The 13,310-nt window shown below is 42.5% G+C and overlaps 1 protein-coding gene across 1 annotated transcript; it reads left to right on the top strand.

Moving 5' to 3' along the window:
* Positions 1–1,148: 1,148 nt before the first annotated feature.
* LOC121319468 (growth/differentiation factor 5-like) lies at positions 1,149–7,191 on the top strand. The gene is made up of 2 exons (XM_041256916.1): positions 1,149–2,331; positions 5,229–7,191. The coding sequence occupies exons 1-2, from the start codon at positions 1,554–1,556 to the stop codon at positions 6,095–6,097; spliced, it is 1,647 nt and encodes a 548-aa protein (XP_041112850.1). The 5' UTR covers positions 1,149–1,553; the 3' UTR covers positions 6,098–7,191.
* The last annotated feature ends 6,119 nt before the right edge of the window (positions 7,192–13,310 follow it).

Here is a 13,310-nt window from a genome sequence, read left to right as displayed (position 1 = left end):
TTACATTAAGGCTTATAGCTGAAAGAAATGACAGCAAACCTCAGCACAGTTACCTAGCTTTACACAGGGCTGCAGGAAACCTGGTGAAATCTGCCAGTTTTTTAATAGTAATTTCTGGCAGATGTAATGAGTTCATTCTGTTAAATTTATGACTAGAGTTAGAGTAGGAGACTTAATAGCACTGTAAATCCATGCACTGGGGGTTTACCTCTGGGAACTTAACCAAACAGAGATAATGAACTCTCCCAGCCTAGCCCGTATTAACTATAGGCAATTCTAAATTCCTCTCTGCTGTCAGCAGCACATGGCACGGATCCTGCATGGTGGCAACAGACATCATACATGCATGTTTCTAATTGTCACTTATATCGTATGCAGCTTCTCAAAACGGTGATCGAGTTTGTCCTCGATTGCAGCTTGGGATCTAGATAGCTTCTGAATTGCCAGCAACCCAGAAGTGAATGCCTTGGACCAGTGGTGCTCAACTCTGGCCCTACAGATTTATTCCAGTCCTGGTCTTTATTCCAACCAGATCTTAAATGAGTTCATTGGCTCTTAGCAGCTTCAATTAACTATGCTTGGAGTAAAAACCTGGACTGGATTCAATCTTGAGGGCCAGAGTTGAGTACCACTGCCTTGGACCCATCCTCTATGATTGCAAACACACAGATGCACACATCCGTCAGACAGTAATAATAATAATAATAATAATAATAATAATAATAATAATAATAATAATAATACAGCCAGGTTGAATTAGTACACATGCTAGTGGTATCTGCTCTGGAACGGGTTTCTTGCACAATCCATCATTTAAAGGAGGTCTAAGAGACACGTGTGAAACTTTTATTTATAAAAATCAATAAAGTAATAAGTAAAGTAAAACGGCTTCTTTAAATGACGTAATTCAAGGAATTGGTCCTTGTGACTTGTTTCCTATGGTGCATGAGTCACAACAGTGGAAAGTAAAGAAGATTTTAAAAGAAATATATTGCACTTAAATTAGTTTGGACATCATGACATCAGAGAGTAATTAAAGTGTTGTTTTGTTGGAATTCAATTTCCAATTCCTGAGTTCAGGTTTGTAAGGTTTCTGAGCACCTGCAGCGCTCTGTGTGTGAAGTATTTTCACTGGAATACTTTCAAAACCTTTTTTTTTTTTTTTTTTTTTTTTTTTACACAGAGGCAGCATTACGCCATTCTTCCCTCTTGGAAAACTGGGATTTAAAGAAGTCTCCTTCAAGATACGACACAGAATTGCAGGAGAAAAAGGAAAGTCAAGTTTCTCCTTTCAATGCACAAAAAAAAAAAAAAAAAAAAAAGCTTCAGCATTGATCTCTTTACTGGGAACCGGAGGACTGAACAAGTGATAGACGTTTCACTATGGGACTGAATTGTGGAGCTGAGAATAACGATTTGGAAAATTTGATAGTCCAAATAAAACTTCACTGGGGTTTGAATCTGTGGTTTTGCAAACTTGTTGTGTTCTTATTCCAAACTACAGCAACCTCTGGAGAGTGTTCTCTTGCTCGGATTCAAAGGAAGCTCAGAGGATGAAAGTTTTGAAACGTCTCCCTCTTTTATTCGGGTGCTGGACTCTGCTCTATCTGGGTCTAGCCCCAGTAGTACTGAGCCATAGTGGGACCGCGCACAGTAGCCCTGACGGCAGACAAGAGGCGAGCAGAAGCGCGAGGAAAGAAAGCACCCTGCAGTCTCGAGCAAGGGGTCCCGCGACGCCGATGACTGGGGGCCATGTCATGGGGAGCCGGACACCGTCAAACGGGGCGAGGATCACTCAGATTAGGACAGGAGCCCCTTTGATTCGGGGCGAGACAGACAAGACAGCCGCCAAGGTCGTGTCGTCTACAGGTGGACATGATGGAATCGGGACCGGGCACGCCGGAGGGGCGATAGACCTGGGAAGGAAAGAAGCCGCGCGTTCTTGGGTGCCTGGAGCGGCGGCGAGGACGGGGAGCGCCTCAGTAAGAAACGCAAACCCACACGTTGGCACCCAAGAAGCCAGGATACCTTCCGTGGGCAGCAGGGTCGGGGACGCTGCTAAAACCGAGACCGAGGCGTCCAGATCTGGGGATCACATAACTGTTAGCCGAAAGGCAGTTGCCCCGCTTGCGCAAAGGAAGTCCAAAGCTACTACTGGACAGGCTAAAATCCTCAAGGACTCCTCCAAGCACCCGCTAGTTACACCTCATGACTACATGCTTTCACTGTATAGGACTCTATCTGCAGCAGAGACGACGGGGCTGAACAGCAGCGTGCTGCAAGAGGCTGGACTGGCTAACACCATCACCAGCTTCGTGGACAAAGAACAAGGTAGGCTACTCGCCCCTTCTTCTGTGCGTTTGTGTGCGCCGTACAGTATTCATTATTGTTATTATTATTATTATTATTATTATTATTATTATTATTATTATTATTATTATTATTATATTATTATTAGTAGTAGTAGTAGTAGTAGTAGTAGTAGTATGGTTTTGTTTTACAGGACAATGCTCTGCACATTCATTGTGATGAATGCTTTACCAGTGACCCTGCCTCTTGTATATGAGATAATGAAGCACGCATGCACCTGAATGCTTTACTATATAGACGTAATATGCCGTTGTTGGTTTCATAATGTTTATTTATTTATTTATTTATTTTTATCTTTTTGTATTAGAAAGCTTAATCATATTTCGGTTTGTATTGACCCTCGTAGAATAACGCGGTTTGGTAATACAAAACTCGATTCGGATCTCTTGGATAAAATAAACATAAGTCATTACTATTGACATCGTAACGAGACCTTACAATGAGATGGTATGTGTATGTACATTTATGACATTTTACTACTACTGCTACTAATAATAATAAATAATAATAATAATAATAATAATAATAATAATAACATAATAATAATAATAACATTTTTAAACATGCCCAAAGTTAATTAATGAAATATAAATCTCATGGAAGAGAATGTGGCGTTTATTTTAAATATTGTACAGCTATTTTCTACACAGGCGCATAAACGTTACCATATAAACACTACAGAGTTTTATACAAAGTAAAATGTGTCTATAATCTCTTGCATGCGGTTTAAGTTTAATTGCTTGTAAGTTTATGATTAAACATTTCAGTGGTTACCGGCTTGACTAAATTACATTTTAAAAAGTTTCAGTAGAAATTTTTTTACGCATAACTATAGAGAAGCTATAAAAAAAAAAAAAAAAAAAAAGCCAACAAGATGCTCCAATATATTGTGAAAAGTGTTGAATTTAAATCAAGGGAAGTAATTTTAAAACTTTATAATGCATTAGTAAGACTTCATTTTGAATATTGTGTTCAGTTCTGGTCACCTGGCCACACAGCCTGTCTCATTGCTGTCCAGATCCAGAGCCACACAGCCTGTCTCATTGCTGTCCAGTTCCAGAGCCACACAGCCTGTCTCATTGCTGTCCAGATCCAGAGCCACACAGCCTGTCTCATTGCTGTCCAGATCCAGAGCCACACAGCCTGTCTCATTGCTGTCCAGTTCCAGAGCCACACAGCCTGTCGCATTGCTGTCCAGCTCCAGAGCCACACAGCCTGTCTCATTGCTGTCCAGATCCAGAGCCACACAGCCTGTCTCATTGCTGTCCAGATCCAGAGCCACACAGCATGTCTCATTGCTGTCCAGATCCAGAGCCACACAGCATGTCTCATTGCTGTCCAGATCCAGAGCCACACAGCATGTCTCATTGCTGTCCAGATCCAGAGCCACACAGCATGTCTCATTGCTGTCCAGATCCAGAGCCACACAGCATGTCTCATTGCTGTCCAGATCCAGAGCCACACAGCATGTCTCATTGCTGTCCAGATCCAGAGCCACACAGCATGTCTCATTGCTGTCCAGATCCAGAGCCACACAGCCTGTCTCATTGCTGTCCAGATCCAGAGCCACACAGCCTGTCTCATTGCTGTCCAGATCCAGAGCCACACAGCCTGTCTCATTGCTGTCCAGATCCAGAGCCACACAGCCTGTCTCATTGCTGTCCAGATCCAGAGCCACACAGCCTGTCTCATTGCTGTCCAGATCCAGAGCCACACAGCCTGTCTCATTGCTGTCCAGATCCAGAGCCACACAGCCTGTCTCATTGCTGTCCAGATCCAGAGCCACACAGCCTGTCTCATTGCTGTCCAGTTCCAGAGCCACACAGCCTGTCTCATTGCTGTCCAGATCCAGAGCCACACAGCCTGTCTCATTGCTGTCCAGATCCAGAGCCACACAGCATGTCTCATTGCTGTCCAGATCCAGAGCCACACAGCATGTCTCATTGCTGTCCAGATCCAGAGCCACACAGCCTGTCTCATTGCTGTCCAGATCCAGAGCCACACAGCCTGTCTCATTGCTGTCCAGATCCAGAGCCACACAGCCTGTCTCATTGCTGTCCAGATCCAGAGCCACACAGCCTGTCTCATTGCTGTCCAGATCCAGAGCCACACAGCCTGTCTCATTGCTGTCCAGTTCCAGAGCCACACAGCCTGTCTCATTGTTGTCCAGTTTCAGAGCCACACACAGCATGCCCAATGTTCAATATCATTCAGCAGCCTGGGGGTGCTATCATTTAGTGACAGCTTTCACAAAAGTGATATAGAGCTTTCAAATTAAATAAATATCTGAAATGTATTATTACAAGGTTCTGTCTGGCTCAGTGTACTATTACATGGTTCTGTCCGGCTCAGTGTATTATTACATGGTTCTGTCCGGCTCAGTGTATTATTACATGGTTCTGTCTGGCTCAGTGTATTATTAATTAATTTTAATTAATTTGTAGTTTTGTTTTTGTATACAACAGGCACTTATGACAGGTTTATCCAGTCAGTGAATGTCACATTCAGAAAACATGGACACATTGCAAATTAAACCAAATTGTCGTAATTTAAAATAAAATCCAATTACTAATAAATAGTTCTGAAATCTAATTCAAATGGAGGGGGGGAGTTCAATGAATGTTTATTTGTTTCTAATATTTTCTTTCAGATAAAATTATAATTATCACCTAATCAAAGGACACCGCTACAATATGGGGCACCTAACACAACCCAACAAATACAAACACATGACAAACACGCAGTGTAAACAAGTCGAAAACGAAAACGTTTCTTTAAGCATTTCTAAACAATAAACAGTGTACGTATTGCTTGATACACAGTCTCATGTTTTCTTGTATTTATTTTCTCTGTCACAGATGAGCACGGGCCTCCTATCAGAAAGCAGAAGTATTTGTTTGACATCAGCGCTCTGGAGAAGGACGGCTTGCTTGGAGCTGAGCTGCGTATCCTTCGGAAGAGGCCATCTGATCCCAGGAAAGCTCATTCCTCCGGGAGCCTTTACACCCTCCGGTTATCCTCCTGTCAGGCCAGCAGCCAGGCCTCAGTGCTCCTCGACTCCCGCATGATTGACGTTCTCGACACGCCCCAGTGGGAAGTGTTTGACATCTGGAAGCTTTTCAAGAACTTCAAGAACTCGGCGCAGCTGTGCTTCGAGCTGGAGGCTTCGGAAAGGGGGCGGCCCGAGAACCTCAGGGTCCTGGGATTCAACAGGATCGGCCGCCCGGCCAAGGAGAAGGCCTTCTTTCTGGTCTTCGGTAGGACCAAGAAACGAGACCTGTTCTTCAATGAGATCAAGGCCAGGTCCGGACAGGACGACAAAACTGTGTACGAGTACTTATTTAACCAGAGAAGGAAGAGAAGAGCCCCTCTCTCCTCTCGCCAGGGGAAAAGGCAGATGAAGAACCCCAAGCCCAGGTGCAACAAGAAGCCCCTTCACGTGAACTTTAAGGACATGGGCTGGGATGACTGGATCATTGCCCCACTGGAGTATCAAGCTCATCACTGCGAGGGGGTTTGCGATTTCCCTCTCCGATCACACTTAGAACCTACAAACCACGCCATCATCCAGACTCTAATGAACTCTATGGACCCTGACTCCACCCCTCCCACCTGCTGTGTCCCCACCAGACTGAGTCCCATCAGTATTCTGTACATAGACTCTGCGAACAATGTGGTGTACAAGCAATATGATGACATGGTGGTGGAGTCGTGTGGGTGTAGGTAGCAATACTTCTTGTTGTGCTGTATGGTTTCTGACTGGATGGATTTGTATGAAGAATAGTTTGCCTAGTTGTCGTCTTCTTCAGGGCATTGAAACGCAAATTGTCTGGTAAAGGGACAGCCTTCTTTGAGTCGTCCATTCTTACAGGAAACCAGAACACTTCCTAAGATGAGGGCAATTCTAAAAAAGAAAAGAAAGAAAGACATAGCAAATGGGTTCACTGTTTTGTTGCACTTCCTTGGCCAATCATGAAATGTAACTGGAATATGTTGTTTGCATTGTAGCTTTCAGACACCCTTCTGAAATGCGTAGTATTATTGTAGGAGTCCCAGGTACTTCAATGATATAAACCCTGGCTATTATGTTTATCAGTATTACTGAATCAAAACAACAATCTCTAGTTTATACTGACTTTACCAGTCTTCATATAAAGCACTCCACGCATGCCTTCCTGTTTAAGCACAGATGATTGTCCTGCAGTTGAGTTGGCAGATCTGTGATGCTGGGAGGCAGTCAGGCTCTGCAGTCGGCAATTGTTTAAGCACAGATGATTGTCCTGCAGTGAAGTTGGCAGATCTGTGATGCTGGGAGGTGTCAGGTGCTGCAGTCTGCAATGTAACAATAAACCACAAATGTGACATCTTCTTACCCACGTTTGTAATAGCACTCGTGTAATTGTTGGATACATCCTCTAATCGAATCTAAACCACTGGCTTCTAAAGGCACCAGAAGACCCATGTGGTTTGAAATGGCCAGCAACCCGTCCATTGCTATCCATAGTGCTTCCTCGGGTACAAACATGGGAGTCGTTACAGATCTGTGGTTGAATTGTTATGTCACACATATCCATTGTATGTCAGTGAGAAAGATAACCATTGCCACACTGTTATCTGGAAATACAGTCAATATCAGTATTCTAGAACATTGTTAATACAGTATATATTTATATATATATTAGAAGATGTAAACTTTGGAATTCAGTGTCTATGTATTTATACTTGTTGGAATTAAATGAATCGATATCTTAATGCTGGATCAAATATAGACCATCATTTACTGGATGAGCCACCATGGCCAACAGGTATCCATATTAAACTAAAAACATGATTCAAAGTGTAGTGTAATGTCACCATTTCATATCTGCTGAATGCTAGCCTTTACTCTAAGAGCCATTCTATATTATCCCACAGCAAAAAGGTATCAGATTAAAAATAAAAGTACATTATATTTAGAGGTCCCTAATACTGCATCAAAGTATGAAGGTAAATACTTTGAAAGACACCGTATTTTTAACATCAAAATCGTTGTTTTCTTAACTCTTTCACTGTTCTACAAGTGCATATAAAAACCATATAAAAACAGAGATGAGGTTCCTGCCCCAAGCCTGTAATAATTGAGTTACTGAGGCTACGGAGGACTCGCAAAGTCATGATCAGGAGAAACATACGTCCTTCTATGAAGTATTTTGGTTGCCTTCCAAGTTGTATTCTCCGCTGTGCAAAAAAAAAGATGTCCAATCACACTGCTGCTTTTTACAGCCCGACTTTGTGATCTCCAGGCCTCAGCAGCCGTTTCATCCGCGATACAGATAGCCAATCAGAGGTGTGATGAATGCCTGGTTCACTGTAAAATGACATGGCTGTTCTTCAAACTCCTTCTGTCTCTGGAACTGCCAGCTGCAGTGTTGAGTTTCCCACTGAAGTGAATGAAAAGGCCGACCACAGCTGAACACAGTAGCCCCAGTGTTGTGGAGAGGACTGAAAACGACTCCGAAGGGATGTAACTCTCTACCAAACAGACTCGGGTCACTTTCCAATAGAAAGGTAGCTGTTTTCACAGTTCTGTTGCATTCAACTCTTGCGCTGAGTACAGTTCAGCAAGGATTTTTTTTTTTTTTGTTTTGTTTAAATTTGGGTCAGCACAGTTTGTTCTGCAGAGAGACATTTTACTTTTATTTGCCAGTTTTCAGTTTTATATTATAAACCATTTTTGATGCATAACTAGATACTAAAACCTACTTTACTCTTTTCAGAAATACAGGGGGCGCAAATGACAATTACTGCACGTCCTGTATTTACTTATGAATTTACAGTAAAGGTTACGATATTTACAATTTTGAAACATCATAGTGCTTTTTTTTTAAGGAGCAAATTGAAGCATCTAATTGTACAAGTACTTTTAGAGAAGCCATTTATTTTAAGACTATATCAAAATGAAATAATCTACACAGATACATTGACATCCTAACGGGTCAATGAGTGCATTGCTATCTTTCATTCAGTCATACACTGCACAAAGACTACAGCTATGGCCAAAAGTTTTGCATCACCCTATAGAACTACCTAAGCTTGCTTCATAAAGTCGAATGAAACCTGTTGAATAATGTTACGTTAACATATTGAATGACATACCGCTTTGTAGGTTTCCATATACTATACTTAACAGAAAAACTGACCAAAAATGTGACATTTCGAAACATGAAATGTTTCATTCTAACACGAAATACTGTACTCTACTAATATGGCTTCAACCTTTGCAATATCATTGTTTACTTTCTTTGATGAAAATGATGTTAAAAAAAATCTAAACTATGTTTATATATATATATATACACACATTTTAATTTTGTCTTAATCCTAAAAATTGACCTGAGCTGTACATTGCAAATGGGATAGATTGAACCATTTATGCTTAACTGGTATTTCAGCTTGAACGCTCCCAGAGGAAAACTTATAACCTTAACTTATATCCTTAACTCTGGACTGTCTCCCCGTGTTTAACATAGAAGCAGAAACTGAGCTCTTAACAGGATTGAGTTTCATTGTCACTACTAACCGCCCTGGGCTGTGTGGTAACGTGTCAATCTGAATCAACTGTCTCAGGACAGAGGTATTAAACCCAGGTCTCGTGTTGCACAACATAACCAGAAACATATGAAAGAATTCATTCAAATGAGCTTTCCTAGTAACTTCATTTGCTGCTACTTTGTAGTTCCCTGTCAATTTCAAAACCAATTCTACCATTCACTCTGGCTCCCCTGATCAGTGCTGCGAAACATCTCAAACTTCTTTCTGGGGGACCTCTTTTTAAAGACGGACCCCCATCTGAAAACTGAGGGAAGGGCAAATTGAGAAAAGCTGTAACGGAAGGAAACTCAATGCTTTATGTCTGTAAGTATCACCAGCCTGTTTGTCAAAAGTTTACAGAATCCCATGAGGAATCTCAAGTAAGCTTTTGCAGACCCCCCATGGAGTCAAGGATTCTACTGCCATGGCTGCTAAGTGTTAAATTGGAAATCACCCCATGCTCCTAACAGCAGTGTTCATGTAAATGCATTGTGCTCTTCTCGTTTCCCGTAGAACCACTCTTCACTTGGAGAGAGTCCAGCGAAGAGCAACCAGACAAATCCCAGGGCTTAAAAGAGGTGGACAAAGTGAACCTTAAGCAGAACCCAGGACCAGAGGACACAGCTGGAAATGAAGGAGAGCTAGACAGAGGGTGGGAGACACTTCTTCACACAGAGTGGTGAGGGGATGGAAAGGGTTACCTAGTCATGTTGTTGAAGGAGACTCTTCTTCACACAGAGAGTGGTTAGGGGATGGAATGGGCTGCCTAGTCATGTTGTTGAAGGAGACTTTTCTTCACACAAAGAGTGGTCAGGGGATCAAAGGGGTTACCTAGTCATGTTGCTGAAGGAGACTCTTCTTCACACAAAGAGTGGAGATGGGATAGAAGTGGTTACCTAGTCATGTTTCTGAAGGAGACTCTTCTTCACACTGTGGTGATGGGATGGAAGTGGTTACCTAGTCATGTTGCTGAAGGAGACTCCTCTTCACACAGAGAGTGGTTAGGGGATGGAATGGGCTGCCTAGTTATGTTGTTGAAGGAGACTCTTCACACAGAGAGTGGTGAGGGGTAGAATGGGTTACCTAGTCATGTTGTTGAAGGAGACTCTTCACACAGAGTTGTGACGGGGTGGGATGGGTTACCTAGTCATGTTGATGCTGAATCATGTGGATGCTTTAAGATGTGACTTGACAACGTTTTGAGATCAATCAGCTACTGGGACCCAGATGAGCACTGATGGGTCGAATGGCCTCCTCGCGTTTCTATATTTTCTCATGTTTCTTATGCTCTAGGAATACTATAGATTTATACAGTATTGCAGCATCCAGGCCTGGGAATCAACACAACGAGGCAACCCAATGCACCGCCCAGATCTAAACACAAGAGGCATGACATGCGGGTATATAAATACTGTATTTATAGGATACATCACCCAACTGGACGCTAAATCAGTACTCTGCCAGTGCCTGATAGCCTGGCCTTCCCCCAGCTTAACATTCCTGTTGCTTCGTATTATTATTATCAGATCTGGCATTATTCCCATGGCTGTTGTGAAACGTTTTGTAAATGGAGTCTAGAATTTCCCAGACAGATGTTGCGGGAAAATTCACATGTACCCTGGTAATGTTGAAAGAATCTGTTGAAACACAGTAAAAATCCAGCAATAACCATGCTGGACAAGGGCCTACATCACACTTCTAACACATTCTTTAAAAAAAAAAAAAGGCAGATATTATCAGCTTTTAATAGCAGCCGCATGCAAGTTCCCCACATGATGAATGCACACAGCGGCTGTTTTACTGTCTGGGTCATGGCAGCTTCTCTGGGCATGGGTGATGTTCGTGCTTATAGATTGGGCCGCTGGTCCTGGATCTCAAGGGGAGAAGGAAGCCACCGCCCTATGAAAGAGGAAACAACTGATCTGACAAGGCCCGGCCAGCAGGAGGGACCGTGAGGAAGCCACGCACTGCCAACCCGTCGAGGGACACCCCCCCTCCCTCTGAATCCCAGTCCTGGTTTATAAGTTAGGGGGTCCAGGCACGCTCCCATGATCCCCTCTCTGAATCCCAGTAATGGTTTATAAGTTAGGGGGGCGAGGCATGCTCCCATGATCCCCTCTCTGAATCCCAGCCCTGGTTTATAAGTTAGGGAGGCAAGACACGCTCCCATGATCCCCTCTCTGAATCCAAGTCCTGGTTTATAAGTTAGGGAGGCGAGGCACGCTCCCATGATCCCCTCTCTGAATCCCAGTCCTGGTTTATAAGCAGTTGACTGTATTGTTATTAAACATGCTGCTTAAATTTTGTGTTACCAGGCTTTCACAATGCTTCCTGCACTTGCTGTGTTTTCAGCATGGTACTGGAAACCACAGTAAACCTTTACATTAGAAACTAAGCTGAGATTTATAGCTGTACAGTCTTGTTGTGTTAAGGGATTAGCAGTGTGCTGGTTTTCCTCATGTGTGGCTTTGGTAACGTTTCTGTGGGTTCACTGTAATTGATGCCTGTGGGGGGGGGGGGAGCAGGAGCATTATTTACCGTCACTGAATTTTTGGGAGCAGCCGTTCTTTCATTTGGATTTCATTTGGATCAGCATATCTGTTTTTCACATCTGCATTGGGGCAGGTCTGCCACTGTAAAGGACATGCCAAGCCCTTGTCTTTCCATCTTTCTTTTTTCTTTTTTTTGCAAATGTGATGAATACCTGCAGAATGTACAACCCTGATGCTAATGTTTGCGCTAATGTCTGAATTGCGGTTATCCTTGCTGAATCATTGGGATGCTTTAGACCCTACTTGATCAAGTTTAGGGATCAATTAGATACTAGGAACTGATGGAGGAGCATCAATGGGGCAATCAACTCACTCTCCTCCCTAAATATTCCTTTTTATGTATCAATACATTTTGTTTACCTTGTAGCATAACTTAATGCTGAGATTTAACACAGAGCGGTTCTTTATCAGTTTGTCCTGTTGTACGCTACTCACGGAGGGATTCAGTCTTCAAATCCCAGCCCAAAGCGATGTCGTTTTTAATCATCTACAACCATACATGCAAGAACTGCAGAGAAGCATCATTATTCTCATTGCCGGGCATTGTCAGCAATTCCTGTAAGACTGAGCCTGAGCTTCCCTGCATGGCATGCGGTTCAGCATCAACATGCTTACAGACCCTTGGGGAGGTGCTGCCGGTCCCGTCACACAGAGTCACGTTCCTGTCCTCCACTCCTGCAGCAGTGCCATTGCAGGCTTTTCTTTTCTACAGGCAGGATCTGTTCCTGGGGGGCTCCTGGCGGGCTACCAGCTCTCAGATGAACGACACCAGAGCTCCGATTGGGATTTAAATATAATACAGGTATGTTTTGCTAAATTTTATTGCATTTGGCTGAGGCATGAAACTTAAGCCGAATGGGTAAACACGAAGTGATTATTTTAAACAATGCTGCCCGTTGGCAGCTAACTGCCTGAACTTCATGTACTCAATTAGGTCATTTCCTGTGTAAAGTATGCATGTGTACTGTATAACCCAGGGTGGCATGGAGGCAGGGGTGTTTCGATGACAGATTTGCTTTAACTAGAAAACACAGTTGGTCGAACAAGCAAATCGACGATGGTCAAATTGCCTTTTTTATTTATTCTTCTTCAGATACATACTGGACATGTTCCAATTTATACAAATGACATTGGTTACAGTTGAAACTAGCCCTCTACAGAACCACGTTTGAATATTTAGCACTTAACACATTTAACTGAGGTATTGCAATTTTAAAAGTTAGACAAAAACACAGAGTTCAATCTCAATCCAGTTCCGCTTTTCACCTTTTTTGAGTTAATTACTTGCTAATAACAATCTGACATGTCAGCTAATGAGGCATGCTTTTGTTAATGGTTACTTACTATATAGAAACCAGCACAATAAGTCCAGCTAAAACTGATTAGGAAGAATCAGACCCCTTGAATGGATTAGTTATCCAAGTTCTGTCCAATTAGTAAAACAGGGTTACGTTCAAGATGTTACTGCAGCAATGTTTAGCAAATTAGATGAGGTTTAATTTAATTCTACCTTTTTAGTGGTTTATAAATAAGTTAATACAAATGAACTAAACAATGACACAAAATGAATAGCATCTGTTAACATGTTAGTAAGCTACTTGATAACAGTTAATAACAGGAAGTTTCCCATTAAAACAAAGCAGGACTGAATAAACTTTGTTAGCCTTAGTAATGCTGCAAGGGCCCATGCAGGGATGTTCAGCAAATGGTGGATACTTTCTAAAACACACAGATAAAGAGATTAGCATTAAGACTGATGTGAGAATAAAAATAAAGAGATAGTGTGACAGGCTGGCGAGTGGATAGAGGCCAAGACAG

The sequence above is a fragment of the Polyodon spathula genome, chromosome 8 (assembly GCF_017654505.1).
Source record: "Polyodon spathula isolate WHYD16114869_AA chromosome 8, ASM1765450v1, whole genome shotgun sequence".
In the NCBI taxonomy this organism is placed as follows: Eukaryota; Metazoa; Chordata; class Actinopteri; order Acipenseriformes; family Polyodontidae; genus Polyodon; species Polyodon spathula.
Note: the sequence above shows the minus strand (reverse complement) of the source record. Positions and strands in the feature narration are given on the sequence as shown.

Excerpts from the sequence above, each read along its gene's own strand:
- LOC121319468 (XM_041256916.1), top strand. The coding sequence starts at position 1,554 with ATGAAAGTTTTGAAACGTCTCCCTCTTTTATTCGGGTGCTGGACTCTG. Across the intron at positions 2,332-5,228 it reads CTTCGTGGACAAAGAACAAG|ATGAGCACGGGCCTCCTATC; the intron begins GTAGGCTACTCG and ends TCTCTGTCACAG.